Consider the following 27,161-nt stretch of genomic DNA (forward strand, 5'->3'; position numbering starts at 1 on the left):
GAGGGAGACCTGGGAAGGGGGAGGGGAAATTAGGGACAGAGGAACTATCTAAAGTAGGAGAAGTCAATATCCATACCGCTGGGCTGCAAGCTGCCCAAGCGAAATATGAGGTGCTGTTCCTCCAATTTCCGGTGGGCCTTACGATGGCACTGGAGGAGGCCCATGACAGAAAGGTCAGACTGGGAGTGGGAGGGGGAGTTGAAGTGCTCAGCCACCGGGAGATCAGGTTGGTTAAGGCGGACTGAGCAATGATGTTGAGCGAAACGATCGCCGAGCCTGCGTTTGGGTTCGCCGATGTAAAGAAGTTGACATCTAGAGCAGTGGATTTTTAGCATATCTCCTCCAGTGCCATAGTGAGGCCCACCGGAAATTGGAGGAACAGCACCTCATATTTCGCTTGGGCAGCTTGTAGCCCAGCAGTATGAACATTGAAACATAGAAACATGGAAAATAGGTGCAGGAGTAGGCCATTCGGCCCTTCGAGCCTGCACCGCCATTCAATATGATCATGGCTGATCATCCAGCTCAGTAGCCTGTACCTGCCTTCTCTCCATACCCCCTGATCCCTTTAGCAAAAAGGGCCACATCTAACTCCCTCTTAAATATAGCCAATGAACTGGCCTCAACTACCTTCTGTGGCAGAGAATTCCACAGACTCACCACTCTCTGTGTGAAGAAATGTTTTCTCATCTCGGTCCTAAAAGACTTACCCCTTATCCTTAAGCTGTGACCCCTGGTTCTGGACTCCAACATCGGGAACAATCTTCCCGCATCTAGCCTCTCCAACCCCTTAAGAATTTTATATGTTTCTATAAGATCCCCCCTCAGTCTTCTAAATTCCAGCGAGTACAAGCCCAGTCTATCCAGTCTTTCCTCATATGAAAGTCCCGCCATCCCAGGGATCAATCTGGTGAACCTTCTCTGTACTCCCTCTAAGGCAAGAACGTCTTTCCCCAGGTTAGGAGACCAAAACTGCACACAATACTCCAGGTGCGGTCTCACCAAGGCCCTGTACAACTGCAGCAGAACCTCCCTGCTCCTAAACTCAAATCCTCAATTTGACTTCTCCAACTTTAGATAGTTCCTCTGTCCCTCCTTTCCCCTCCCCCTTCCCAGTTCTCCCTCTATCTTCCTGTCTCCACCTATATCCTTCATTTGTCCCACCCCCCTGACGTCAGTCTGAAGAAGGGTCTCGACCCGAAATGTCACCCATTCCTTCTCTCCTGAGATGCGGCCTGACCTACTGAGTTACTCCAGCATTTTGTGAATAAAAGGACAGATATGTTCTACAAAGTGATCACCTAAATTATATCAGATATCTCCAATTTAATTGTAAATGCAGTACAATGAATGGGAATAAGTACAAATAAGCCCAATGTAGGCACATCATTAGATAGGATAGTCAGCATCGAACCTGGGTCTCTGGCGCTGCAAGGCAACAACCCAACAACTGTGCTGCCCTTTACAGAAATCTGAAAGTTTCTGACTATTCAAGCTAACTGCTCTTTTGACAATATTATAAACTTTTTCTTTTGATCTACCATTAGTTTCCCCCGTTTCCTACAGCTAGACTACTTTTTCTATTGAGCTTTGTAAATTATTTCATTAAACATTTACTTTTGCTCATTTATTGTCATACTTTTTAAAACAGTTTCTCAAATCTGCTACAACCAACACGTCTTATACCTTCAGAGGCTATGAAAATTGAAAAAAATTACAGATGCTGGTACTGTGAAATAGAATGTCCTGCGAATACCTGTCAGTCAGGCAGCATCTGTGGAGATTGCAACAGAGTTAACATTTCAGCTTCACTCATCTAAACAGAAACCTTGCACTAAATTTACCCCTCGAGGACACTTTCTTCCACTATTTGGGTTAAATGGTGACCTATCGCCTTGATTATTCGATTTGCGAGGATACTGATCGCAATTCAGTTCTAGCAAAGCTTGTCCCAAAGATACAACTCCCTCATCCTTGTACTGGTGACAGCAATGAATTGAAATATATTTATCCTGTACCAATCTTAGTGCCATGTGTATATCTTTATGATCTTATCGATCCAATGCCAACTGCAAGTGTTTCAGGTAGTAATTGAGAGCTTATTCTTTGTGGTTCTGCTTTTCAGTTATGACTTGGATGTATAGCTGAACTTCATTCTTTTTCTTCTTTTTGCTGTGGGTTTCCACATGGTCCTTAACAGCTGGGAGTTTTGGTCTCAATCTCCAAGTTCTTTTCCAGCCCCGTAGGTAGATCCCTTGCCCTGGCTGTAGGCTGGCAATGCCTCCTTTGGTATTCATGCTCAATGTTGCAGAGAACAGCATCCCAAACAATACTGCACCTTACCATTGTTATATTCCTTCCCACTACCCGATTAGTGCACCCATCATTCTCCTTCACACAGGTTACATTATGATCATAAGTGATAGGAGTAGAATTAGGCCATTTGACCCATCAAAACCACTCAATCATGGCTGATCTATCTCTCCCGCCTAACCCCATTCTCCTGCCTTCTCCCCATAACCTCTGACACCTGTCAACCTCTCATCAACTGCTTTGGACAAAGAAATGACCTGAAGTTCCTCTGATGCTGTCTTCCGAATCCCCATTCCTTGCTCATGGATTAATTATGTTTTAATTTCAGATTTCCAGTCTGCTATTTGATTTGCACAAGTAATTGTATGCCCGTTTCTCTTGACTGACCAATTCAGTGGTACTTAAACGAAGGAGGGTGACTGTAACAAAGAATGCACATAATTTCCCTGATGTGCCATTATTGCCCTAGTGAGGCACCAACACGCCCCATGAGGCACCTGAAGGCCACTGTGCGCCCGCTCCGGGAAAACCGACAGCCGCCACGTGCCCGCCTGGTGCCGAGCATGCGCAGTGAACCACCGGCCGCCATGCTACGCATGCGCCGCTCCTGGGCTGATCAAGACCGGAAGCGGATACGGGCTCTCTCTCTTTCTCTCTCGCGCGGGCGATCGCCATGGTGAGTGTGCGGCCGGGCCGGGCCGGGCCGGGCAGGGCATCGGCGTCCTGGGCACGGACCCTGCGGGGCATCGGCGTCCTGGGCCCGGACCATGCGGGGCATCGGCGTCCTGGAGCCGACACCATACGGGGCTGGGCCGGAGCGGAGGAGCGAAGTCTACGAGTTGAGACGGGCTCAGGCCTAGGCCCAGGCCCCGGTCTGATGTTACAGACTGTACTAATGCCCCCCTCTCCACCGGCGGGGCTCAGGCCGACGGCGGCTGCGAGGCCTGCATCGGGCTGCTGGAGCGGCGGGTCGGGGGCGGCCCCATCCTGGGGCTCCTTGTTGACGGACACAGAGCGGTGAAGTACCCCAGCGGCTCAGGCAGGCAGCGTCGTCTCCTTGCTGAGCCCCGTGCCCGTTCCTGCCTCGCTGCCGCCTCACTCTGCTCCTCTTATGATTTCAGGTCTACAAGCGATACGTGGAGATCGGCCGCGTGGTCTACATCGCCTTCGGGCCGCACGCCGGCAAGCTGGTGGCCATCGTCGATGTCATCGACCAGAACCGGGTAGGTAGTGCTGGGGCTGAGAGTCCAGGTCGTGGCGGGACGGTCCGACTCGCTGTGGGCATGTAGTGTTGTAGATTATGTCCTGAAGCTGGCTCAGGTCGTGGCGAGATTACATATGATGTGGTGTTAAGTCAACTGTGATTTTATTTTTTGTGCACAACTAATTTCCCCCCCAATTTTTTCTTTTGGGACAGGGTACAATTAATTCACTTCCCAACTGTCTTTTAATACTTCCAACAAAGGATTTAGACAAGCGGTCACACGAGACTGCAGATGCGGAAACCTGGAGCGAAAACATGCCCGGTAGCATCTGTTGAGAAAAATGAACAGTGACATATTGGGTAGGGACCCTTTCTCTGGACTGCTTCCAGAGGAGGACGGTGTCCATGCAAGATGACTGTCCATGTCCCCCAACAGATGCTGCCTGAACTGCTGAGTTCCTCCAGACTGTTTTTTGCACATATAATAACCAACTTGTAGTTTTGTGATCATTCCTTTGGAGAGATGACAACTCGAGAGGTTTTCTGCTTGTGGCCTTACCCTTAATTTCCTTGGTGCTTTACTTCATTCTCTGGTGTTTTTTGGCCCTAAAGTAGATGCGTTTTCCACTTTATGTCCACGGGTGTTACAGCCACTGGACCTTATTTAAGAACACATCCTGGCATTTGTTCAGGAAATTCTATACAGCCTCATTGCTAACTAGATACTCATTCTTCATGCTATTGCCATTTTCTTTAATGTGCTCTGAAATGCTTTCTTTACCCAAACGTTGCTGTAAATATAAAATTGAAGCTAGATGACTTGTGCAGTGATTTATGATGATGATCCATGAGCATTGTAGGCTTAATCTTTAAATGTGTGTTTTAAATTTGTTTGCTCCATTAAATGTAAGCCGCTCTTTTAAAACTCCCTCTCAGGCATTGGTGGATGGTCCATGCACTGGTGTAAGGAGACAGGCTGTGCCATTTAAATGCATGCAGCTCACTGACTTCAAGATTCAAATACCACATAGGTGAGATCTTGATTTCATTTTAAAATTCTATTTTAGTTGTAACTAGCTGAACTCTGGTGAATCTTTAAGTTTTATGCAGCCCGATTTGAGTAAGAATGAATTTAACACTAGGTTATTGGTCAATTCACCAATTGTGAATGTTGACTTGATATTGTTCTGGTTGAAGCTGCTGCCTTACGGATATGAATCTGATCTTGGGTGCTGTCGGTGTGGATTTTACATGTTTTTCCTGTGACTTGTGGGTTTCCACTGAGTATTCTGATTTTCTTCCACATTGAAAATATATTCTGGGGTCGGGCTTGTTCGCTCATAACAGGTATAACAGAGCTTTATTTGTCATTCGGTACCGAAGTACCGAACGAAACTACATAGCAGTCATAGAAAAAAAGAACACAAGACACATAACCCCAACACAAACATCCATCACAGTGACTCCAAACACACCCTCACTGTGATGGAGGCAACAAAACTTCCACTCTCTTCCCCACGCCCACAGACAGACAGCTCGTCCCTGACCGACCCGCACAGTCCCCGCAAGGGGATGGAAGTCCCCGCGGCCGAATCGCACCGGGCGCTGAAACGTCTCGCGGCTGAACCGGGCGATGAAAGGCCCCGCGACCAAGCCTTGCGCAGCTAAGTCCCGTGGCCGAGCCGCACCGGGCGATGTTAAGTCCCGCGGCCAAGCCGCACCGGGCACTGTTAAGTCCCGCGGCCAAGCCGCACCGGGCGATGCAAAATCCCGCGGCCGAGCCGCACCGGGCACTGCCAAGTCCAGCGGCCAAGCCGCACCGGGCGATGCAAAATCCCGCGGCCGAGCCGCACCGGGCACTGCCAAGTCCAGCGGCCAAGCCGCACCGGGCGATGTTAGGCCCCGCAGCCGAGCCGCACCCCGCGCCGTGAGGAAGAGAAAAGTTTCCCCCACCCCCACCACCACCACCACCACCCACACCACCACCCCCTCCCACACACACAACCAAAAAAAAATACAAAAACCATCCCAACACCGACACAACAAAAAAAAAAGGGAAAAAGACAAACAGACTGCTAGCGAGCCGCTGCCGTTAGGCGCCGCCACTTCCGCGGGTGGTATTAATGTGAGAATGGGGGGGAGGAAATTAGGAGGATGAATGTAGCACTGTTGAGCTGACTGCAAAAGATAAAGTAACAAATTAAAGTTGTATGTGGTGTTTTACACTACAGCATGGTGGAATGTTGGTTTGCATGTTAAAGGGTGAAAACTATCATCTGGGACAAATTTTAAATGAAGTTAGTTTTACAGAGGGGTTGGGCAGGTGATGGTTTGCTGTAGGGTGGAAAGCAGGAGTGAATTAATTTCACAATTAGTTTCTTGATCACACGAGTCTGGAGGTTGCACTGCTATAAGTGGTTTTAACCACATGCACCTACCTTGCTATTGGGGGAAATTGTCTATTTGGAAAGAATTGCTACAATTTTCGTTATCTGCACTGTATGGTGTTTATTTTTACCATACGAATTAATCATTTTCTCTTAGTGTCCGCAACAAATTTGTGAAAGCTGCTTGGGAAAAAGAGAAGGTCAATGAGAAATGGGAAGCATCTCGCTGGGCAAAAAAAATTGAAGCACGTGCAAAGGTGGGTACTTTTTAGGAAGGCTTCTCCTTGCAGTGTGTAGTTTGAAGTATGTTGAGTAGTTCATGGATCTCGACTGCAGTTTTATTTAACGAGCTGCAGTTAATTTGTCTAGCCTTTTTCAAAAATAATGAATATGATCTACTTGCTACTTCCCACAGAGGGCCAAAATGAGTGACTTTGACCGCCACAAGGTCATGAAGGCCAAGAAAATGGTAAGTTTGTTTTAAAATTGTTGATAATTCAAATCCTAAATGATTTCTTGCCCTTGCTAACCAAGCATTTAACATTAATTTACAGCATGTTTGTATTTGGACTGTTTGGGTAATGAATGTTTGTGTGGAAGGAGGCTCTTTACTTGATTCTTTAAGATGGTATTCAATTGAGTAAAAAACATCCAAAATCCTACTTTTATGATCAAGTAAATGTAATTTACAAGTAAAATGTAATCTAGTTCAACTGAAGTCTAGAAATGTACGCATACTTAGTAGACCCTTTCTGATTTGCACAATAATCAGAAAGGGGGGATATGTATGCCAAATAAATTGGAGTCAATACCAGATGCTGTCAGCCAGCTCCCATCTGGTTGAACAGCAACATGTGGCCCTGACAGCATTGAGTAATGCATTTTGTGTGGATTGTTAACTTTGTTTTCATTCTCTCACAGAGAAACAGAATCATCAAGCTAGAATTGTCCAAACTGAAAAAGGCTGCAGGCAAAAAGGCATAAATGTCTACACTTTGAACGTAAGAATAAAGAACTTGTGTGTTAAACCAAATTGTTCTGTCTTGATTTTACATGCAATATTTAAGCTTTTCACTGCACCTCAATACATGTGACGGTAAACAGAACTGTATTTGTATTTTGAGATCCGTGCCCACGTGAGGTGGTGTTTCTATTTAGAAATTTTTATTTATGGACAGATGCAGCAGGCAAACAAGCCCTTTGGTCCATTCTATCTGCACCATCACTAAGCCATTTACACTAAGCTTGTGTTAATCCCATTTTTTAAAATTCTCCGCTTTTTTATTGACTCCCAGATTCTACTCATCTGGGAAAATTTTACAGCAGCCAATTAACCTTCCAAGCCACACAACTTTGGGCTATGTGAGGAAACTGGAGCACTTGGCTAAAATCCATGCAGACATCCACACTTGTACACAAACAAATCAAATTCAAGATTGAATTTGCATCTCTGGTGCCAAGCAACTGTTCAATTAGCTATGCTACTATTCAGCTGCAGAATGTTTGCTAAATCTATGGGACAGATATCTGCAATTGAGACCAGGACAATTATGAAATTGAATTGTATCTTATTTGCATATTCAGTGTAAACATCCTTGTTAAAAGCAGATTCTGTTTGTCATGGCAACATATTTAATACTGTCCATGCACCCCTCCACAATATGTTGATTTGTAGGGGAATCGATAATTAACACTCAATATCACGTGTTTAGTTTTGTTAGGAAATGGTAGTTGCTTCTTGTAAGCAACCTGACGTTTGTTTGCTTTCCAGGTCTAGTGTCCATGGGCATTTGTTGTTTCATTGTTTATTGACGGACCCAAAATTAATCTACCAATATCCATAGCCATCTTCCTATGTGTTGGGTAATACTCTGAATAGTGTATGATCTTATACCTGCCTATAGTTTTATATTGATACTCGTTGCGGCCTAGTGAAATTATTGTAATCCACATCTGGTTGCAGGCTGAAATGTTCCGAGTAATATACAGTAATACAGCAGTCCATGGTGAATGTTGCTTGTTGACGCTGTTTGCTCTTTCTGTCAATTCATTGATTTAGTTGGTGATGGGATTGAGTTTTATTCCTTTGTAGGAAATATCTACTATTTGGTGTAGATGTTAGGGTTGTACAAGTTTGAAATGTTGGGTTTGGGCATAGATAGTTTGTCTTCAACTGTATCTGGATAGGTTGTTGCGAATTGAGCCTATTTATTTTATTCATTCTAGGGATGTGGGATTTGTAGGCTGAGCCAGCATTTAGTTACGCTTGCAAAGGTGATGGTGGACTGCAGCCATGAGCTGCAGTCTTGAGTTAGTACACCACCGATGCTGTTAGGGATCAGAGATCCAGGATTTTGAACTTGTGGCAGTGAAAGAACGGCAATCTATTTCAGTCAGGATTTTGAAAGCAACTTCCAGGTAGTGATGTCCCATGCTTTTGTTGTCCAGCTGCCCCTCAACTTACGATGGGGTTACGTTCTGACAAACCCATTGTAAACCGAAAATATCGTAGGTCAAAAATGCATTTAATACTTCCCTCGCTAATCAGCGCTTGTGCCCAGTATGCTGTTTGAGTGACACTGCTGCAGCCGCTGTGGTGGGTAAATGTTGATCCTGTGGCCGGGCTGAGACGATAACGGGGCGGTGGCAGCAGCAGAGGTCTGCAAGCCCGGGAAAAGATCAAAATTCAAATTTCGAAGTATGGTTTCTAATGAATTTGTATGAATTTTGCGCCATCGTAGTCGAAATATCGGAAGCCGAAGCATCGTAAGTCCGGGAGCGTCTGTACTTATCACACAAAGGAGTTGATGGAGTCTTGGTGAATTACTTTTATGTATCCTGTAGATGGTACAAACTACTACTGTGAGTCAGACACACAGTGCTGGATCATCTCCGGAGAGAAAGAATGGGTGGCGTTTTGACTGAACCCTGTTCTCCACATTAATTGTTACCCGATATGAATTGTTTATTAATTGGATGGGATATGGTGCACAGTGGAGCTTGCATGGTTCTGAGTCTGCATGGTCTTCCAGCATGCTTAGTGCTACATTATAGCTGGCGGCAGAATATACAATAATATCCACCATCGAAGGACTTTTATTTACATTTTTTTTTGACAGCTGCAGATACTGTATTTTGATTTCAAATATTATACATTTATATTGATTTAGTTGTAGTGTTAGTAGATACCCCAGTTTTATTGTTTGAGTGCAGATTGGTAAATACTGAAAGCCAGTCACTCATTCAATTCTAACCAGTAGCTTTGCAGCCGGTGTATATTTTGTTTTGCCACAAAGACTGGTGTTTGCACATGACATAAGGTTCCTTTTCCCCATTTGATTCTAAACATGCCCATTTAAAGCAAAAGATGTATTAATTTGAGTAATGTAAAGCGTATGTGCTTAAGTGCTACATAAGCAGAGAGGTTGTCTCTTAGGCACGTTCATTGAAATGAGAGATAAGTGTTGCAGTGTCAGGCAGTGAAAATCTTCTTATCAGGGTGGAAATATCCAATGCTAGAGGGCTTAGCGAGAAGTTAAGAGGGGAAAAGTTTAATGAAAATGTGGAGCAAGCTTTTTTTTTTTTTTAAAGAGTAGTGGATACCTAGAACGCATTGCCAGAGGTGGTGGTGAACGCTGGTATTTAAGAAGCTTTTAGATAGACTCTTGGAAGTGCAGGGAAGGGAGAGATATGAATAATTTACAGGCAGATTGGATCAGTTTAATTTGGCATCATGTTCAGCACAAATATTGTGGACCAAACTGTTCCTGTGCTGTACTTTTCCATGTTCAGGATTGATGACTGCAATTTATATAACCAAGTATTGGGGAATAATATATCAAGCTTCAAAAATAAACTTTGGTGTAGTAAATGTATGAAATGAATGCAGGACCGCAGCTGAGAAATCTTATCCCGTCTTTGGTTTCCATCCACCATCTCTTTCAGTCTGGAAAAATAATTGCCCATCTCATCCATCAATTTTATATGGCGTAAGTAAGTAGCTTTCCCTGTATCAATACAATGAACACAACTTTTAACGGTAAAACATATGCTCCAAGTTGCTTCGTATGCACCATTCTCAACCTTTAAAAATTTGACTTTAAAATAATTTTGACCTTTATGTACCATTTTAAAGTGCCATCATTTGTTCTCTGGTCCATCTTTTACTGTTCTCAAAGTAGCGTCAGCACCAACATTATGGAAGAAAGGTTCACCACTATTGCATTCCGCTTGTCATATTTATTTGAGGCTCATGGCATTTAGATTTAACACGGATAGTAAAACTGGCTAGTGTTGACTTTATTCTCCAGGCATCACCGTTATCGTTTCAGGTTGTGTTTTTCCCTTGAATGCCACTGGTCATTTGCATTAAAATGATCGTATTATTGACAGACAGATGAAAATTGAACAGACTAAGACCAGCGTAGAAAACAGGAATAAGAGTCCACTGAATGCAAATTCACTCATTGGTGTTTGGCTCGCTGAATTTTCTGCTGGGATCATGTTGGTAAGGTTTAACATATAACCAAGTGACCAGCCCATGCTGCTGTTTTCCACCTGCAATCAATTGAAACTATTAGTGAGCTTATATATTAAAGTTTAATTTCTGTACCAAAAGGTTTGAGGACTTCAAAGAGACACAAAAATGTATTGTCACACAGCAGTTCTATGTGATGTTACCTGGTGGACAGTAGCTACCAACATCATTATAGTGCTCACATGCTCAAAATACTATTTTGGATTATTCATAATTCACAGAATTCACCAGGGATGTGAATTTTCCGTGGGTTTCCGCGTTTTAAAAATCCATTTTCCGCGCTTTTTGCATGATTTCCGCGTTTTTCACTTTGCCAAAATCACGTTTACCAATGGGGAAAAAGAAAATAAACAATGTCTAGACTTGTAATGAACATTAGGGTTCCGCTAGAGGTCGTTAGGGGTTCTGCGAGAAATCCCGCGCCCTGGAAGTCTCCCCGAAAATGTGGCACCTAGGCTGGGCAAGGCAGCCAATCTCGACCTCATCGGGACTTCCATGGCCAATTGGTGGGTTGAATTTGCAACCTGTGGCTGGGACTCTGGAACTCCAGCCCAGCTGGAGCCAGCAAATCTATCCCCTTGGCCGGCTCGATAAACCAGCAAAGCTCTGGAACCAAGAGTGCCAGAAAATCAGTGGTGGAACTGTAATGAGTAAATATTAATTTTAAGTGGAAGATTTTATAACTAAATTAATTAAGATTGGGTTAAAATATAAAACACAGCAGAAAAGCCAATTATTTTTGGGCTGATTATCAATTAATATGCAAATTTACATAAATGTTATTAGTATCCAGTGACATATTCACATTATTTTGTAATATCTGTTTTTACTTTGAAATGGACTAAAAGAGGTATGAAACTGGTAATTTTGTGTGTGTATTTTCAAAAACGTTCCAATTTTTTGACCCCCGCTGTTTTTAACCCCCGCAAGCGCTTGGCTCTTCCTCTTTTTTTGACCTCACTCACATGCCTGATTCTCTCAACATAACTCCTTTCATTCTGCTGTTCCCGCTCACCACCTCTTAATATTGAAGGACACAAATGCTTAACAGCAGCTAGTATAGCTTTTAAGTTTTCCCAGGTATTTCGGTGGACACTTGTAAAGTGAATTTGGCGCTCGGGCATATAAAGTTTATTGTCATATATGCACAGGTATTATGAGGTACAGATACAATGAAAATCTTGCTTGCACTGTATGTTGGTGCAAGGAAACAGATTTAAAGAGAATTGGCTTTTCCAGCTGTAGGAATGATCCAGGGGTGGGAATTGCAGGAGAGCAGATTTCTTGGAGGTTGTGGGACCTGAGCAAGTTGCAGAAAAAAGGAAAGTTGGAGGTCACTGAGATCTTTAACTCTGCTCTAAACTAAACGCGTCATTGATTGCATCATTCTTTATGGAATATGAGAGTTTCTGATTGTGTGAAAGAATGTGATTGAGTTGTTGCTACTTTATGTGTCCATTTAAAATTTGGGGTTAACATATGCTTAGTGTTTGATGGCACTGGGGCTCCTCTCACTGGAGTATAGAACGATGAGGGGGGACCTCATTGAAACATACTGAATAGTGAAAGGCCTGGATAGAGTGGATGTGGAGAAGATGTTTCCACTAGTAGGAGAGTTTAGGACCAGAGGTCATAGTCTCAGAAATAAAGGACGTTCCTTTAGGAAGGAGATGAGGAATTTCTTTATGGTGAATCTGGAATTCATTTTGTACAGAAGGTTGGGGAGGCCAAGTCAATGGATATTTTTACGGCGGAGATAGATTCTTCATTAGTACAGGTGTCGGGGGTTATGGGGAGAAGGCAGGAGAATGGGGTTAGGAGGGATCAGCCATGATTGAATGGTGGAGTAGACTTGATGCGCTGAATTCTTGTATCATTTATGAACCAGTAGTTGACTCCTGGATAGAAGTGATTAACACGTAATAGAAATTTGCAGCAGTGCCATCATAAGTAATAGGCCGAATGACCTAATTCTACTATCAAGTCTACTCTATAAAGCAGACTATTTGAAGTTTAAAAAAAGACACAAGTTGCTCAAATCTATGCTTGATTTCACCAATGTAAAGCAGGCCACATTGGGAACTGGGAACACCGAATGCATTAGATAAGACCCAAGCCAAGACATGGCAACCGTTTCACTGAATACTTGCACTTGGCTATACTAAGGCCTACTGAATCTCCCTGTTACTAACCATTTCAACTCCCCTTCCCATTACTGTCCTGCGCATCCTCCATGCCAGACTATGGTCACATTCAAACTGGAGGTACAGCACCTCATATTCCACTTACAAGAGTAGCTTACAACCTAATGGTATGAACATTAGTTTCCTAAAATTGGAGAATTCTATCTGCAAACATCTTCTCCCCTAACTTCTCTGTACCCACTAGGACTCTTACTCATATCTTCTGTCCTTATCTCATATTTTGTCCCTTCATCTTTGGCCTTTTTTGAACCATCTGCCTATCAAATCGACCCCTTGCATGTATCCACCTATCACTCACCAGACCTTATCCTGCCCCTTAAGTTTAGTTTGGAGATCATGCAGAATCCGGCCCTTTGGCACAACAACCAGCGATCCCTGTTCACAAGCATTATCCTACACTCTGAACAATTCACCATTTTTACCAAAGCCAAATTAACCTACAAACCTGTACATCTTTGGAGTATGGGAGGCAACCGGGGAAAAACCCACGAGGTCGTGGGGAGAACATACAAATTCCGTACAGATAACACCCATAGTCAGGATCGAACCCGAGCCTCTAGCGCTGTGTTTCCCCTTAGCTTTCTCCCTCACCCCACCACGATCAATCTGAAGACTTCCCCATCCTGAAATGTCACCTATCATCCATGTTCTCCAAAGATGATGCCTGAGCTGGCTGCCGGAGTTGCTCCAGCACTTATTTTTGTAAACCAGCATCAGCAGTTCCTTGTGTCCACTATTTGAAGTTAATTGGGAGGTTCCCAAAACTGGTAGATGGAAACCAATACACTGGCATTATGTCTGGGTAAACTTCACAGTTCTCATGTTCTTAAGTTGGCCCATCAAGTCTACTAGCAAAGGCTTTCTGAAAATCTAGGTAAACAACATCCACTGACTCTCCTTTGTCCTGCTATTTACTTCCTCAAAGAATTCCAGCAGAACTAGGTCATGATGCAGCCAGTGAGTGGTGTCCACAGTACACCTGAAGAAGTTTATTTAATATAGCATATTTGGCAACATGCTGAATCTCAAACCTCTGAGAAAATAGAGTTATTGAAGGTTTTTTTTTGTGATACATCAATGTGCTGGGCCAATAGTGTACAGTGTAGAGCATATTGACAGGTTGCATCACAACACTGCCTGGTTAATCATGGGTACTGACCTCCCCGCCATTAAAGGGGTCCAGAGGAAGTGCTGTTTCAAAAGGGTCGGCAGTATCTGCAAGGACACACACACCCTGGCAATGGTCTCATTTCACTCCTGCCATTGGTAGAAAGTATAGGAGTCTGAAAACTGTAACGCCTGGGTTCAGGAACAGCTTCTTCCCAACAACCATCAGGGTATTGAACACCTCAAACTCTGACTAAACTATAAACTTCCTTGGTTGCACTAAGGACATTGGGTTTTGTTTTTTTGCACTATAATTGTTTTTTACTTATTGAACTTTTTTTATTTGATAATTATCTATGGAATACTGTGTTTACAAACCTTGTGCTGCTGCAAGTAAGAATTTCATTGTTCTGTTTTGGGACATATGCCAATAAATCATTCTTGACTATATATGCTGCAGGTGATATTACCCATTTGCTGCTTCTGTGAACCACTGCAAGTTTGCTATCACCACTTTAATAAAAGACAGTGAGATAACTCAGCCTTCCAAATTTGGTTCAGTAATATGCCCTGATTGTGAATGCATACGACCACCACCCACCCCCCTCTCCATGACAGGATTAGAATTTTTAGTAATTGAAATAAAAATAAAAGTCCGAGTCTCCCAAATGTTTCATAAAAAACAATGTAAGAGAAGTGGTAGTCTAAGAAACAACTTTTCATACTTGCCTGTTTCTGAAATCTAATTTGGGTCCACGTCACATGATTAAACTTGTAACCTTGCACTAGAAGAGCGTAGATGTAATAGGCATTGAAACAATGCGCTCTACGTTCTGAGTCTAACATATTTGGCAGTGACTGTTGAACCTGCAAGATAGATCTTTTAGTTTACACTTAGATAATGATCACAATGCACTTTTAGATTTTGTCGGAAAATAACCAGATGCTGGTACAAATCAAAGGTATCACAAAATGCTGGAGTAACTCAGCAGGTCAGGCAGCATCTAGGAGAGAAGGAATGGGTGATGTTTTGGGTCGAGACCCTTCAGACTGATTTTGTCTGTCATTGTCAACTTGTATTCGGTTTGTTAGATATCTGTTCGATGTTTATTTTAGTTTAGTCTTAAGATATAACATGGAAACAGGCCCTTTGGCACACGGAGTCCACGCTGATCATCAATCACCCATTCACGCTAGTTCTATGTCATCCCACCTCATCCACTCCCTGCAATTTTTATACAGACCAATTTACTTACAAACACACGTCTTTGGGATATTGGAGGAAACCCACACTGTCACAGAGAGCTTTTGCAAACTCCACATAGAATGCAGCCGAGGTCTCTGCTATTGTGAGGCTACCCTTATTTGATGCAGTGGCATGCAGCTCACCTATTAGCAACATGCAAGTAGCTTGTTTTTTTAAACGTCCACACTTTAAGCATGACATTACATGTGACACATGCATTTTCTGTGTGAAAACTATCCAGTCAAGACATTAAAACGGGTCTCCCAGTGCGACCGAAGGAAATACGGTCATAGCCACCCTGGATTTAGTAGTGGCTGTATCAACTTATGTGAATAAAATGTAGTTATGAATTACGTCACTTACTTGGCTCCAGCTTTCCATACAAAAAGATTTGACTGTTGAATGGAAGATAGCCATGGAAAAGGATCCAGTTAACTTCAAGGCTTCCATTGTCTCAGAGAAACCAGAAAAGGCCTAGTTTAAGAGGAATAAATCCACAGGTAAAGCTCATGGTTTGATCAATATGATCAAGACAAAGTATGAAATTCCACTTAGTTATTACACACCACAAAGTCGCCGTGCATCAATTTATTGATTACACCCAAACGCTCTGTCCAAACGCCTTTAACATAGGAGGATGTAAAGTTAAATATTGATAACAGTAGCTGGCAGCACCGAGCAGGATCTCCAGTTCCAATGAGGGTGACGTTACCAGCTTTATAGTTCTCTGGGAGTTTTTCTTCAATGCAGGAACTTTCATTGACTTTCTCCAGTTGGAGTTTCATAGTGTAGTGTGCAGGAAGACATGGGTCTTCAATGCTTGATTTAATGGCAGTATTCTGGGTGGGTAAAACAAAAGCATATGCAAATATATGATTACATGCAGATATAGAACAAATACATTGAATTAAGAACTTCCATTTCGATTGCACCTTAAGATGAATTAAATAATAACATAAAATGTAAAGATATGAATTAGGAACAAGAGTAAGCTATTCAGCTTGAGCCTGCACCCCCATTTAATAAGATCATGGCTGATCTCATTGTAATCTCAACCCTACATTTCTGTCTATTCATATTAACCTTTCATCTCCATAATTTAGAGCTATGGGAATCATTGTCTCAGGATTATGGGGTAAATATTTAGGATGCGAAGAAATTGCTCCTGTTAGTAATTAATGTTCAGAATCCTTAAATGATTGTAGTCATTGAGTTTGGTTCATTTTGATCTCCATGGGGAATCAAGGGATATGGGGATGGGAATGTAAAGTTTAAGTGGAGGATGTGCCCAGACATATTGAATGGTGCAACTGGCAGAAGTGCCTGTGTACTCCTCTTCCACTTGTGTTTTATGGTTTCAGCGATATGAGACAAAGAAGAGTTTTGTCGTGAGGTGCCTTCTATATTTAGGATATGCAGCACAGAGTTTGAGAATGATAGAATCCTGCAAGATGCTAGTTGAGGGAAACATTGGCTTGGAAACCATCTTAGTTAATGTTGAAGTGGAGCTGCGAACTTGTTTGAATTTACCCAAACTTGTGGATAGTATATTGATTTAAGACCTTATTCGACAATGCAGCATTCACTGAGGAATAGACTGGGAGTATTGGACCAGATGCTGTGCTCATTTAGCATCAGAGGTAGGGGTGCTGTTCACTGAGCTATCACTGACACCGTGTCAATATATAAAACAAATATTCAAATCCTCTTTAATTACATTCTGCTTTGAGTTCAGACTTTCTGAAGGTGCGCTCCGGAAAGAGAGTCTCACTGATTGAGTCACATATCAGAAATAGTTTATGTGCTATCCAATAGTTTATGAGCTTTCTCTCCAGTTGCATAGATTTGTCTCTTTTTGGTAATTATTGGAACAACTAATCACCTAAAGAATGCACAGCAATCGGTACCTGAATTTGATGTTATGTTTCAGTTAGTAATATTGAAATCAATAATTTAACCTGACAATAGTTAAATGCATTAGGCTTAATCATGGCAAAGTTGGTGTATTAAACATAAAGTCTGTGCTCTGTGGTGAGCACAGAAGACGCCGTCATATTTTGAAAGTCAAAGGAGTTCTCTCTGGAATCCTGACAAGCAGGGCCAGATTAAGCTATTGCGGGGACTATAGCATATGTTATAAAGGGGCCTTAAATATGGGACAAGGTGACGTCACCTCCAGCGCCCCACGTGACCTCACCCAGCCAGCGGCCATGTGCTCCCACTCCACCAATGACAGCCGCCCGGGCCGGGAGGCAGGTTGCAACCTCCATTTGGCGCACACACTCGGCCCCGCTCCCCGAATTCTGTTAACGTTAACGAGCTCCATTAGCCTATACTGTCTCCGTTAGCCTACACTGATGGCGTCTACAGTGTCGGGGCCTACAGCGCCCCCCGGGCCTAATACGGGACTCTCAGAGAGTGTGTGATGGAGGGGTTTAGTTTAGAGATACAGCGCGAAAACAGGCCCTTCGGCCCACCATCTGTACTGACCAGCGATTCCCGCACACTCTAGGGACAATTTTACACATACACCAAGCCAATTAATCTACGAACCTGTACGTCTGGAGTGTGGGGGGAAATCGAAGATCTCGGAGAAAACCCACGCGGTCACAGGGAGTACGTACAAACTCCGTACAGACAGCACCTGTGCTTGGGATCGAACCCGGGTCTCTGGTGCTGCAAGCGCTGTCGGGCAGCAACTCTACCACTGCACCACTGTGGGGAGAACGACGGAGGATTGCGAGAAGAGGGCCGGAGGAATGGGAGCCGAGGGTGCTAGAGAAGTAGAGACAGGGTGGGCCGGAGGAGTGAATAGAGGCGGGACTGGAGGTATAGGGGTGAGAGGGACGGAGTAGGGGTAGGGAGTGCTGGAGCAGTGGATGCTGAGAGGCATACAAGGTGTAGGTAGACGTGGTAGAAGAGTGAAGGAGGAGACAGGGAAGTGAGGAGAGAAGGCCGGGGGATTGGTGAGAAAGAGGCCCCGAGCTTTTGGGATGGGTGAGTGGGAGTCGCAGGATTTTGGGAGTATGGGCCAGAAGAGTAAAGAGAGAGAGAGGTACGGACGGGTAGGGGCTGAGAAAAGGCCGAAAGTGCCTATAGAAATGGAAAGTAAAGGCAGGAGGTGGGGGGGGGGGGGGGGGGGCATGGAGGGAGGTGTGGGGGAAAGAGATTCAGAGGAAACGGTACGGTACGGTAGCGCAGCGGTAGAGTTGCTGCTTTACAGCGAATGCAGCGCCGGAGACTCAGGTTCGATCCTGACTACGGGTGCTGCACTGTAAGGAGTTTGTACGTTCTCCCCGTGACCTGCGTGGGTTTTCTCCGAGATCTTCGGTTTCCTCCCACACTCCAAAGATGTACAGGTATGTATGTTAATTGGCTGGGTAAATGTAAAAATTGTCCCTAGTGGGTGTAGGATGGTGTTAATGTACGGGGATCGCTGGGCGGCACGGACTTGGTGGGCCGAAAAGGCCTGTTTCCGGCTGTATATATATGATATGAAATGGGGAGAGCGTAATGGAGATGCGCAGGGGGGAGAGTGGGATGGAGAAGAGGAGGGAAAGTGGGACAGAAGACTGGGAATAAAGGTGGGAGGTAGATTGGCGGAAGAGAGGACTGGAACAGTAGCTATTTAGAGGGACGAAAGTCTGGGAGGCGAGAGAGTAGGGGGATTGGGGAAAGGGACGGCCAGTGGAGTGGGGAGAGAGAGAAGACCACAGGAGTGAAGAGAGAGAGAAGGCCCCAGCAAGGAGAGGGAGGGGTAGGGAGGTACAGACGGGAGGTGTGCGGAAGAGTGAGCAGCGGAGGATTCGGGGGAGCAAGTGCCAGAGGAGTGGGGAGAGCGCCGGAGGAGTAGGGTGAAGGAGGTCCCTGGACAGAGTCGAGGGAAGAGGTATAGTGACAGGTGTTGCATCTTCTGCGGTTGCTGGGGAAGGTACCAGGGAAGGGGATGGTTTGGGTGGGTAGGGATGAGTTAACCAGGGAGTTGCGGAGGGACTGATCTCTGCGGAAGGCGGAGAGGAGTGGAGATGGGAAAATGTGACTAGTGGTGGGTTGTCAGAGTGAGGCTAAACGCAAATTGGAGGAACAGCATCTCATATTTCGCTTGGGCAGCTTAGAGCCCAGTGGTATGAATATTGATTTCTCTCACTTCAGTCATAGAAACATAGAAAATAGGTGCAGGAGTAGGCCATTCGGCCCTTCGAGCCTGCACCGCCATTCAATATGATCATGGCTGATCATCCAACGCAGTATCCCATACCTGCCTTCTCTCCATACCCCCTGATCCCTTTAGCCACAAGGGCCACATCTAACTCCCTCTTAAATATAGCCAATGAACTGGCCTCAACTACCTTCTGTGGCAGAGAATTCCACAGATTCACCACTCTCTGTGTGAAAAAAAACTTTCTCATCTCGGTCCTAAAAGACTTCCCCCTTATCCTTAAACTGTGACCCCTTGTTCTGGACATCCCCAACATCGGGAACAATCTTCCTGCATCTAGCCTGTCCAACCCCTTAAGAATTTTGTAAGTTTCTATAAGATCCCCCCTCAATCTTCTAAATTCCAGCGAGTCGCCCCGGCATTCCCTCTCTCTCTATCCCTCCCCCACCCAAGTCACACTAGCTTCTCATTTTCACCCTACAAACAGTTTACAATGGCCTGTTTCCTTTATCATCGTTACTTTTTTGCATATCTTTCATTCATTGTTCTATAGCTCTCCACATCACTGTCTATATCTCTCGTTTCCCTTATCCCTAACCAGTCTGAAGAAGGGTCTTGACCTGAAACGTCACCCATTCCTTCTCTCCAGAGATGCTGCCTGTCCCGCTGAGTTACTCCAGCTTTTTTTACCTACCTTCAGTTTACACCAGCATCTGCAGTTCCTTTTTTCACAAGTGAACATTCTTGATATGATCACCCATTGATATTATGGAAGTTTCCTGTGTATTAATTCACCACAGCAGCTACATTTCAAATTGCTATGAAACATTTCGGTATGGGAGGAAACTGAAGATTTGGAGAAAATCATTGTTGATGAACATCAACAATGTTGGAAGAAGACATCCTAAATGCAAGACTTTAAGGATATATAAAAAAATAAGAAACACATTTAATATCTAGATTTAATTTTTTGAGATCCAAACCTGGATGAGTTTTGCCCAATAGATCATCTCAGCTTCGTCTCGTCCATAACAGGCCAGGCTTTCAATGTAGACATAATATTTGTAGTTATACAAGGTGATTACTGTGTTCTTATACTTGGGTGAATGTTGTTCAGGGACAAATGCTATTTCTGAAGACGCTCCACCCAGATCCAGAGTACCTATGGTCGTTACTGTAAACTTCCGTTTTGGCTGTGTCCAAGTACGTCCCTACCAAAGGATTTGGGTCAGAAAATAAAAATCAGAGATGAGCCTCAACAATGTTGGAAGAAGACATTGATAACGTGCATTTATACAGTGACACTACATTGTGTTTGTATAATGACCCACAACATTTCATAGAAGTGCAATCAAACACGGTTTGGCATTGATCCTATTTAGTTCAATTACCAATTTGTGTAGTTGGGTAAACTCACCTACAGGATTAAGTGGCATCTGAACATCACAAGGTAGAGATGCATCTCCATCAAAGGGTCTTGGCTTTGAGCCTTACTCTTGAGACTTACATAGAACACAAATCAGTACAGTGCAGGAAAAGGCCCTTCGGCCTATGATGTCTTCGCAAATGTGATGCCAAATTAAATTAATCCCTTTTATCTGCACATGATCTATATCACTCCATTCCCTACGTATCCATGCGTTCATCTAAAAGCCTGTTAAATGCCACTTTTGTATCTGTGTCCACGTGGCAATATGTTCCAGCCACTCACCGTTCTATGTGTAAAGAAAATACTTGCACATCTATTTTATTCTTTCCCCTTCGCTCCTTTAAGCTATGCCCTCTAGTTTTTGACATTCCCACCCCAGGATAGAGGTTCAGAATGTCTACCCTATCCATGCCTCTCATAATTTTATAAACTTCTCCCCTTTGCCCCTGATCCCCCCAGAGAAAACAATCTCTTTTGTTCAACCTCTCATCGCTAATACCCTCTAATCCAGTCAACATCCTGGTAACCTCTTCTGCACCCTCTCCAAATACTTTACATACCTCCTATATAGGGATGACCTGGTTTAACAATGTCATTGTGGTACTGAGGGAATGCATCAGTATTTAGTTTAGTATAGAGATACAACACGGAAACAGGCCCTTTGACCCACAGAGTCCGTGCTAACCAGCGATCACTGCATATTAACATTATGTCCCTCACACTAGGGACAATTTTTACATCTACCAAGCCAATTTACCTACATACCTTTGGAGAATGGGAGGAAACTGAAGATCTTGGAGAAAATTCAAGTGGTCAGGGAGAATGTACAAACTCCGTACAGACAGCACCCGTAGTCGGGATCAAACCATGGTCTGCAGTACTGCAAGTGCTGTAAGGCAGCAACTCTACCGCTGCATTACCGTGTCACCCCTCTGGAAATAATGCTAAATTGAGGCCCCAGTTGCCTTCATCAGTCAGTATTGAATACAGTTGAAAAGTCATTTTGCAGCTGTAGAAAATGCTGGTAATGCTACATTTGGAGGTCTGTGTACAGTACTGATCGCCCTGATGGAGGAAGGATGTCATTAGATTGGAAAGGGTGCAACAAAGATTTATGAGGATGTTACTGGGTTAGGCGGGTTTGAGCTTTCAGGAGTGGCTGGGTAAGATCCCCAAGTAGGGGAGTTAAACACAAGGGCATGGGCTTAAGATGTGAAGACAAAGATTTGAGAAGGACCTGAACAGCAAATTTTCACACAGGATGGTGTGTACATGGACCAAGCTGCCAGAGGAAGTGGTAGAGGCAGCTATAATTATAGCAATTAAAACACACTTAATTAGGTACATCGATGGGAAAGGTTTGGACGTGTAGGCTAGTCACAGGGGCTGTAGCTCAGTTAAGCAACTTGATTGGCATGGATGAGTTGGCCAAAGAACCTCTTTCTGTGCTGCATTTCTCTAGGATGCCAAAGGATTTCAAAGCAGCAGTTTGAAGAATGTAAATGGAGTGCTCCCCAACATTGTAGCTCCTAAATCATTATCACTCAGGCAGATTAACTGGCGATTAAGCCTTTCCCAATTAGGAAAGCTAAATGTGGGCAAATTGTCTCTTGTGTTTCCCACATGTCTGCAATGCAAATGCCTTAAATGGGCATTATTGGCTGCAAGAGATTTCTGAATGTAATGTGCCACATTTGCTTGTTTTTTAAACAAGCACTCCCTAACTACGAAACTGCACATGACATATGCTTTTCCTATGCAATAACTCTGTCTAGTGAAGAGATTAGAAAGGATTCCTCTCAGTGAGATGCCCTGAGGTGGTGAAGGCACTTACAAATGTTAGGCCTTTCTCCAGTAGAGCACTCTGCCCAGCACTCAGCACCCAGCTAAGGCTCATGCTATTGATTATTAACCATTCTAAGGAGAGCCTTTGGGTCTGAATATTAACAACAGTCAATCTGAAGGTGAAAGGGAGAGAACTAGCAGACCCACTTAATGTGAAGGCCCACTTAAAACCCTGGCTGCATCTTATCCCCTTTGTCCTTTATATCCTTCTCTGAAACTTAAAACGAACTTGTTCATTTTTAGATTGTGTCCACTTTTAGATGGACACAAAGTGTTGAAGTAACACAGCAGGTCAGGCAGCATCTCTGGAGAAAAAGGATGGGTAACCTTTCAGGTCAGGACCCTTCTTCAGATTGGATGCTTTGGGGCAGGCCCCCTCCTCAGATTGAATGTAGGGGGTGGGGTGAGGGGGTTAGGTGAGAGTTGGAGGCGAGAAAAGATCAAGGCCACCCACTAATGGCCTCAGACAGGGCAATGAAGGATCTGAAGAAAGGTCTCAACCTGAAACACCACCCATCCACTCTCTCCAGAGATGCTGCCTGACCCGCTGAGCTATTCCAGCACTTTGTGTCCGTTTTTGGTATAAACCAGCATCTGCAGCTCTTCGTTTCTGCTACTTGTTTCCACCCTTTCCCTGTTCTGATGAAGGATCTTCAACCTGAAACATTGACTCTATTTCTATTCCTGCAGATGCTATCTGACATGATGAGTTTCCAGAATTTTCTGTTTCTATTACATTCACAATATTCCCTACATCATGAATGTAGCTTTGACAAACCTGGCGGAGGTTACCCAGTAAGTAATTTGCTGTAATCCATCCATAGGCCCCTTCCTCCTTCCCTGAGATAATCTGGGCGCTTTTAAAATCAAATGGTGAGGAGTGGAGGTAGGTTTTAATGGCAGTGAGGATCATAGATGCGGCTGTTGAATTCTGTATCCTGGCAGATTGAAACAAAGGATGGAGGCAATTTAGAGAAGTACACACCTTTTACATTGGAATACTGTATGTAAGGTTCTTCAGGGGCTGGACAGGGTAAAAGCTGAGAGGATGTTTCTTCTCAAGGGTGAGTTCAGAAGTAAAGGACATGGTCTCAGAACAATATGGATGTCCATGTATACGGGCTGAATGACCTTGTCCTGATCTTAGTCATAGAGTCGGACAGTGTGGAATCAGGCCCTTCGGTCCAACTTGCCCACAGTAACCAACATGTCCAGCCTACGCCAGTCCCACTTCCTTGTGTTTGGCTCATATCCCTCTCACACTTTGTTAACCATGTACCTGTCTCATTGCTTCTCAAACGTTGTAATAGTCCCTGCCTCAACTACCTCCTCTGGCAGCTCGTTCCATACACCAACTGCCCTTTGTATGAAAAGGTTACTCCTCAGATTCCTATTTTTAAAAAATCCCCCTTCACCTTAACCTATGCCCTCTGGTTCTCGACCCCTGAAAGGTCATTCAGCAAGAGACTTTGTGTGTCTAGATATAGATCTGCAGATGCTATCTGACATGATGAGTTTCCAGAATTTTCTGTTTCTATTACATTCACAATATTCCCTACATCATGTATATCTTCTCATGATATTTATATATCTTTTGGTCTCTGAAATCCCAAGTGTTTTGGTTTGTGATTTGAATGATTTGATTTGAAATGAAGTATTTTAGCTATGGATGACAAATCCTTTGAAATGTGATATTGTTTAAATGAATGTTCTCATTATCTTACAGGAGTAGTCGCATTCCCGCAGTAGCTCCAAGGTAGAGAGGAGTAGCATTGTGTTTCTCTGCTGGGATCGCTTCTATTGTTCTATTGAGACACCATTCTATTGACCGAGCTGCCTCCGCTGGTCTTTTGTCAAAATCGGAAATAGCAGATCCTGTGAATGGGAAGTCACACACTCAAAATTCGTAAAAAAACTTAGGGCTTACCAAAGCATCTTACTGATAACAAAATATGTCACAGATTGGGCATGGCCAGCATCCATAAATGATAGCATGAAAAATACCAGATTTGTTAAAGTGATGCTGTATGGGTAGAAGACAGGGAGAATTCTTTTGCACTTCATCAAAATAATGCTATGAGATTCTTTTAAGTCCAACCAGTGTTGCAGTGCTAATTTTTTAGGTGCCAGAGCTGTGACTGGTGCCGAAGCGGCCGCTGTTAAATTCCCCGCTAGTTAAAATTTACCGCTGTTTATTTTGGGGTTTCTTCACGGAAGTGCCGGAGCAGCGCTCCGGTGAGCTCCGGCAGCACTGCACCCCCGAGTCCAACTGATAAAGATGGACTTTGATATTGTGTCCTATTGAAAGATGGCATCTCCAACACTATAGCACCCCCTCTGTATTACACTAAACATGTTATGTTCTGCACTAATACAGATTCTATGCTCAAACCTGAGCCCATGACCTTCTAACTCAGAGTCGAGCACTACCCAAGAGAAATGGCTATTGCATTAGGCAGTGGAGCCCTACTACCCACTGCAAGACCAACCTGAAGGGTGACCAGACACGAATGCTGAATATCATTTCCCATCTAATACCCTGCTCACCACAGCTCTAAATTATGTTAATTTAGTGCGAGATAGATTTGAAATGGATTTGAGTGCCGCACCTTCACTTTCACACTTGTACATTTCACTGACGACACCCGTGTTATTCTCCTTTTCTGCTGGCCAGTTATAAACATAAACAGTTGTACTGGAGGCCCCGGCATCGAAGACAATTCCATACTAGGAAAGGTACAGAATAGTCATAATAAGAGACAATTAAAGTTGTAGTAAAGCAGTTAAAGACAGTGAGTAAAATATTGTTAGATCGTGGTTAGATGCATTTGGAATAGAGATTCTATTAGGCTATAACTATATATGGTAGGGGTTTAATGTGATATATTGATGGAAGCAATTAAGATGTAGTTAGTTATATCTGGGCTATAGTTAGGTATCATTTGGCTACAAGATACAGTCTATGCCAATGGATAACGTAGAAACAAGGAACTGCAGATGCTGGTTTACAAATAAAGACACAAAGTGCTGGAGTAACTTAGCGGGTCATGCAGCATCTCTGGAGAACAGTCTGGAGATGTGTCTGAAGAAGGGCCTAAATCTGAAATGCCACCTATCCATGTTCTCCAGAGATGCTGACTGACCCAGGACTTTGTGTCTTCCAATGTATAATGTGCTATGGAAGTATTTCCCATTACTTTTTGTGTAGGAAAGAACTGCAGATGCTGGTTTAAATCAAAGGGAGACACAAAATGCTGGAGTAACTCAGCAGAACAGGCAGCATCTCTGGAGAGAAGGAATGGGTGATGTTCGGGTCGAGACCCTTCTTAAGACCCATTACTTTTTCCTATGTTAACAATCACAATATAGCAGCAGTCCTAATGGCTGCCCTCTCTGCATTCCCACCATCCAGCTGCTAATGCTTCTCCCACTTTCTGCCTCCTTTTACTTCACTGAGATTGAAGTTGGGTGTTTGGCAGCCTCTCGACTGGATGCCTCCTCTCAGCTCCTTGGCTTGAGCCACATAGATTCCCCTGGGTTTCGTCTCGCATCTTAAAGACATGTGAGTTGTTAATGTTAATTGGTCACCGTAAATTATCCCCAGTGTGCAAGTGAGTTATAGAATTTGAGGGAAGTTATAGGGAACGTGGGGAGTAGAAAATGAGATTAGTGTAGAATTAATGTAAATAGGCACTTTATGATTGTCATAGACTCGGTGGGCTTAAGGGCCTGTTTTCATGCTGTGTGATTCTACGAATATAGCCAGCCTGCCTTAATGACCCTGCTCCCCACTACCAACATATTCACAAGCACATTAATTGACCTTCTTCAAGGAATGACGTACCTTTAGCCCGACGGGGACAGTGACTTTCTTGAATTGCTGTATGATAGAGATAACCATGACAGCGATGGCGCTGCTTAGAAGGACAATGATGGCAGTTACCATTGGTCTCTTCAGCGCCATCATTCAACTTTCCTGTATAAGGAAACAGCTACAACATCAACAAAGCAGCGTCTCATTTACTGAATTAATGGCAATATAAATGGCTGTTTCATTCTGGATGAATCAATGTACGGACATGCATTCCGATGGAAAAATTAACAAAGGCATATACTCTATGGAAAATCAAACTGTAAATATGCTGGAGGAACAGAGATGGACTACACAAGCATGAATCATTAAAATCAGTGATGCAGGTCCAAAGACGTACAGGTATGTAGGTAAATTGGCTTGGTAAATGTGAAAATTGTCCCTAGTGTGTGTAGGATAGTGTTAATGTGCGGGGATTGCTGGTTGGCACAGACCCGGTGAGCCGAAGGGCCTGTTTCCATACTGTATCTCTAAACTAAACTATAAACTAAAGGTTATTAAAGGAATTGAAGATAAAGGTAGCCATGAGGGTTCATTCCAGCTAACAATTTGGAAAACCATATGTTACATTAAATCTTAGTTACGTGGAGCATCTTTTTAACTTCTGGTATACATACAGGAAGAAAGATAGAGAGGCACAGGTTAAGTGACTAAATTCTCTTTATCAAGTTAAAAGTAGTTGCAGCAGGCTAAGGTACATTTAAGGATATTGAAAAGGTAAATGTAGAGATGTTTCCCCCGCATGCAAATCTAGTGCTAGATGCTCTTCAGGTAAGAAAGTCATGGATACATGCAATAAGGGTTGAAGGCAGAGCTTGTCTTCTCACAATGTGGTGAAAATGTAAATCTTAGCAACACA

General features: G+C 43.7%; 2 protein-coding genes across 2 annotated transcripts; one reads left to right on the top strand and one right to left on the bottom strand.

Moving 5' to 3' along the window:
* The first annotated feature begins 2,901 nt into the window (after window positions 1-2,901).
* rpl14 (ribosomal protein L14) lies at window positions 2,902-6,937 on the top strand. Its single transcript, XM_078398614.1, has 6 exons — window positions 2,902-2,989; window positions 3,435-3,536; window positions 4,454-4,548; window positions 6,062-6,161; window positions 6,320-6,373; window positions 6,826-6,937. Exons 1-6 carry the CDS (start codon window positions 2,987-2,989, stop codon window positions 6,886-6,888), a joined length of 417 nt encoding a protein of 138 aa, XP_078254740.1. The 5' UTR covers window positions 2,902-2,986; the 3' UTR covers window positions 6,889-6,937.
* Window positions 6,938-10,272: 3,335 nt separating this feature from the next.
* entpd3 (ectonucleoside triphosphate diphosphohydrolase 3) lies at window positions 10,273-26,401 on the bottom strand. The gene is made up of 9 exons (XM_078398615.1): window positions 26,276-26,401; window positions 25,047-25,158; window positions 24,156-24,306; window positions 23,210-23,369; window positions 20,141-20,368; window positions 15,565-15,837; window positions 15,362-15,472; window positions 14,482-14,619; window positions 10,273-10,461 (listed from the first exon to the last, which is right to left on the bottom strand). Exons 1-9 carry the CDS (start codon window positions 26,396-26,398, stop codon window positions 10,273-10,275), a joined length of 1,485 nt encoding a protein of 494 aa, XP_078254741.1. The 5' UTR covers window positions 26,399-26,401.
* Between the last annotated feature and the right edge of the window lie 760 nt (window positions 26,402-27,161).

Source organism: Rhinoraja longicauda, chromosome 4 (genome assembly GCF_053455715.1).
Source record: "Rhinoraja longicauda isolate Sanriku21f chromosome 4, sRhiLon1.1, whole genome shotgun sequence".
NCBI classification, from domain to species: domain Eukaryota; kingdom Metazoa; phylum Chordata; class Chondrichthyes; order Rajiformes; family Arhynchobatidae; genus Rhinoraja; species Rhinoraja longicauda.

What these genes read in the sequence shown, in the direction of transcription:
- rpl14 (XM_078398614.1), top strand. An exon ending in AAGATTCAAATACCACATAG is followed by an intron (nt 4,549 to 6,061) that starts GTGAGATCTTGA and finishes ATTTTCTCTTAG; the next exon opens with TGTCCGCAACAAATTTGTGA. An exon ending in AAATTGAAGCACGTGCAAAG is followed by an intron (nt 6,162 to 6,319) that starts GTGGGTACTTTT and finishes TACTTCCCACAG; the next exon opens with AGGGCCAAAATGAGTGACTT.
- entpd3 (XM_078398615.1), bottom strand. Translation starts at nt 26,398, where the DNA reads ATGATGGCGCTGAAGAGACCAATGGTAACTGCCATCATTGTCCTTCTA. An exon ending in TACTGGGTAACCTCCGCCAG is followed by an intron (nt 20,369 to 23,209) that starts GTTTGTCAAAGC and finishes ATCCTTTGGTAG; the next exon opens with GGACGTACTTGGACACAGCC. An exon ending in TGATGCACGGCGACTTTGTG is followed by an intron (nt 15,473 to 15,564) that starts GTGTGTAATAAC and finishes CTCTTAAACTAG; the next exon opens with GCCTTTTCTGGTTTCTCTGA.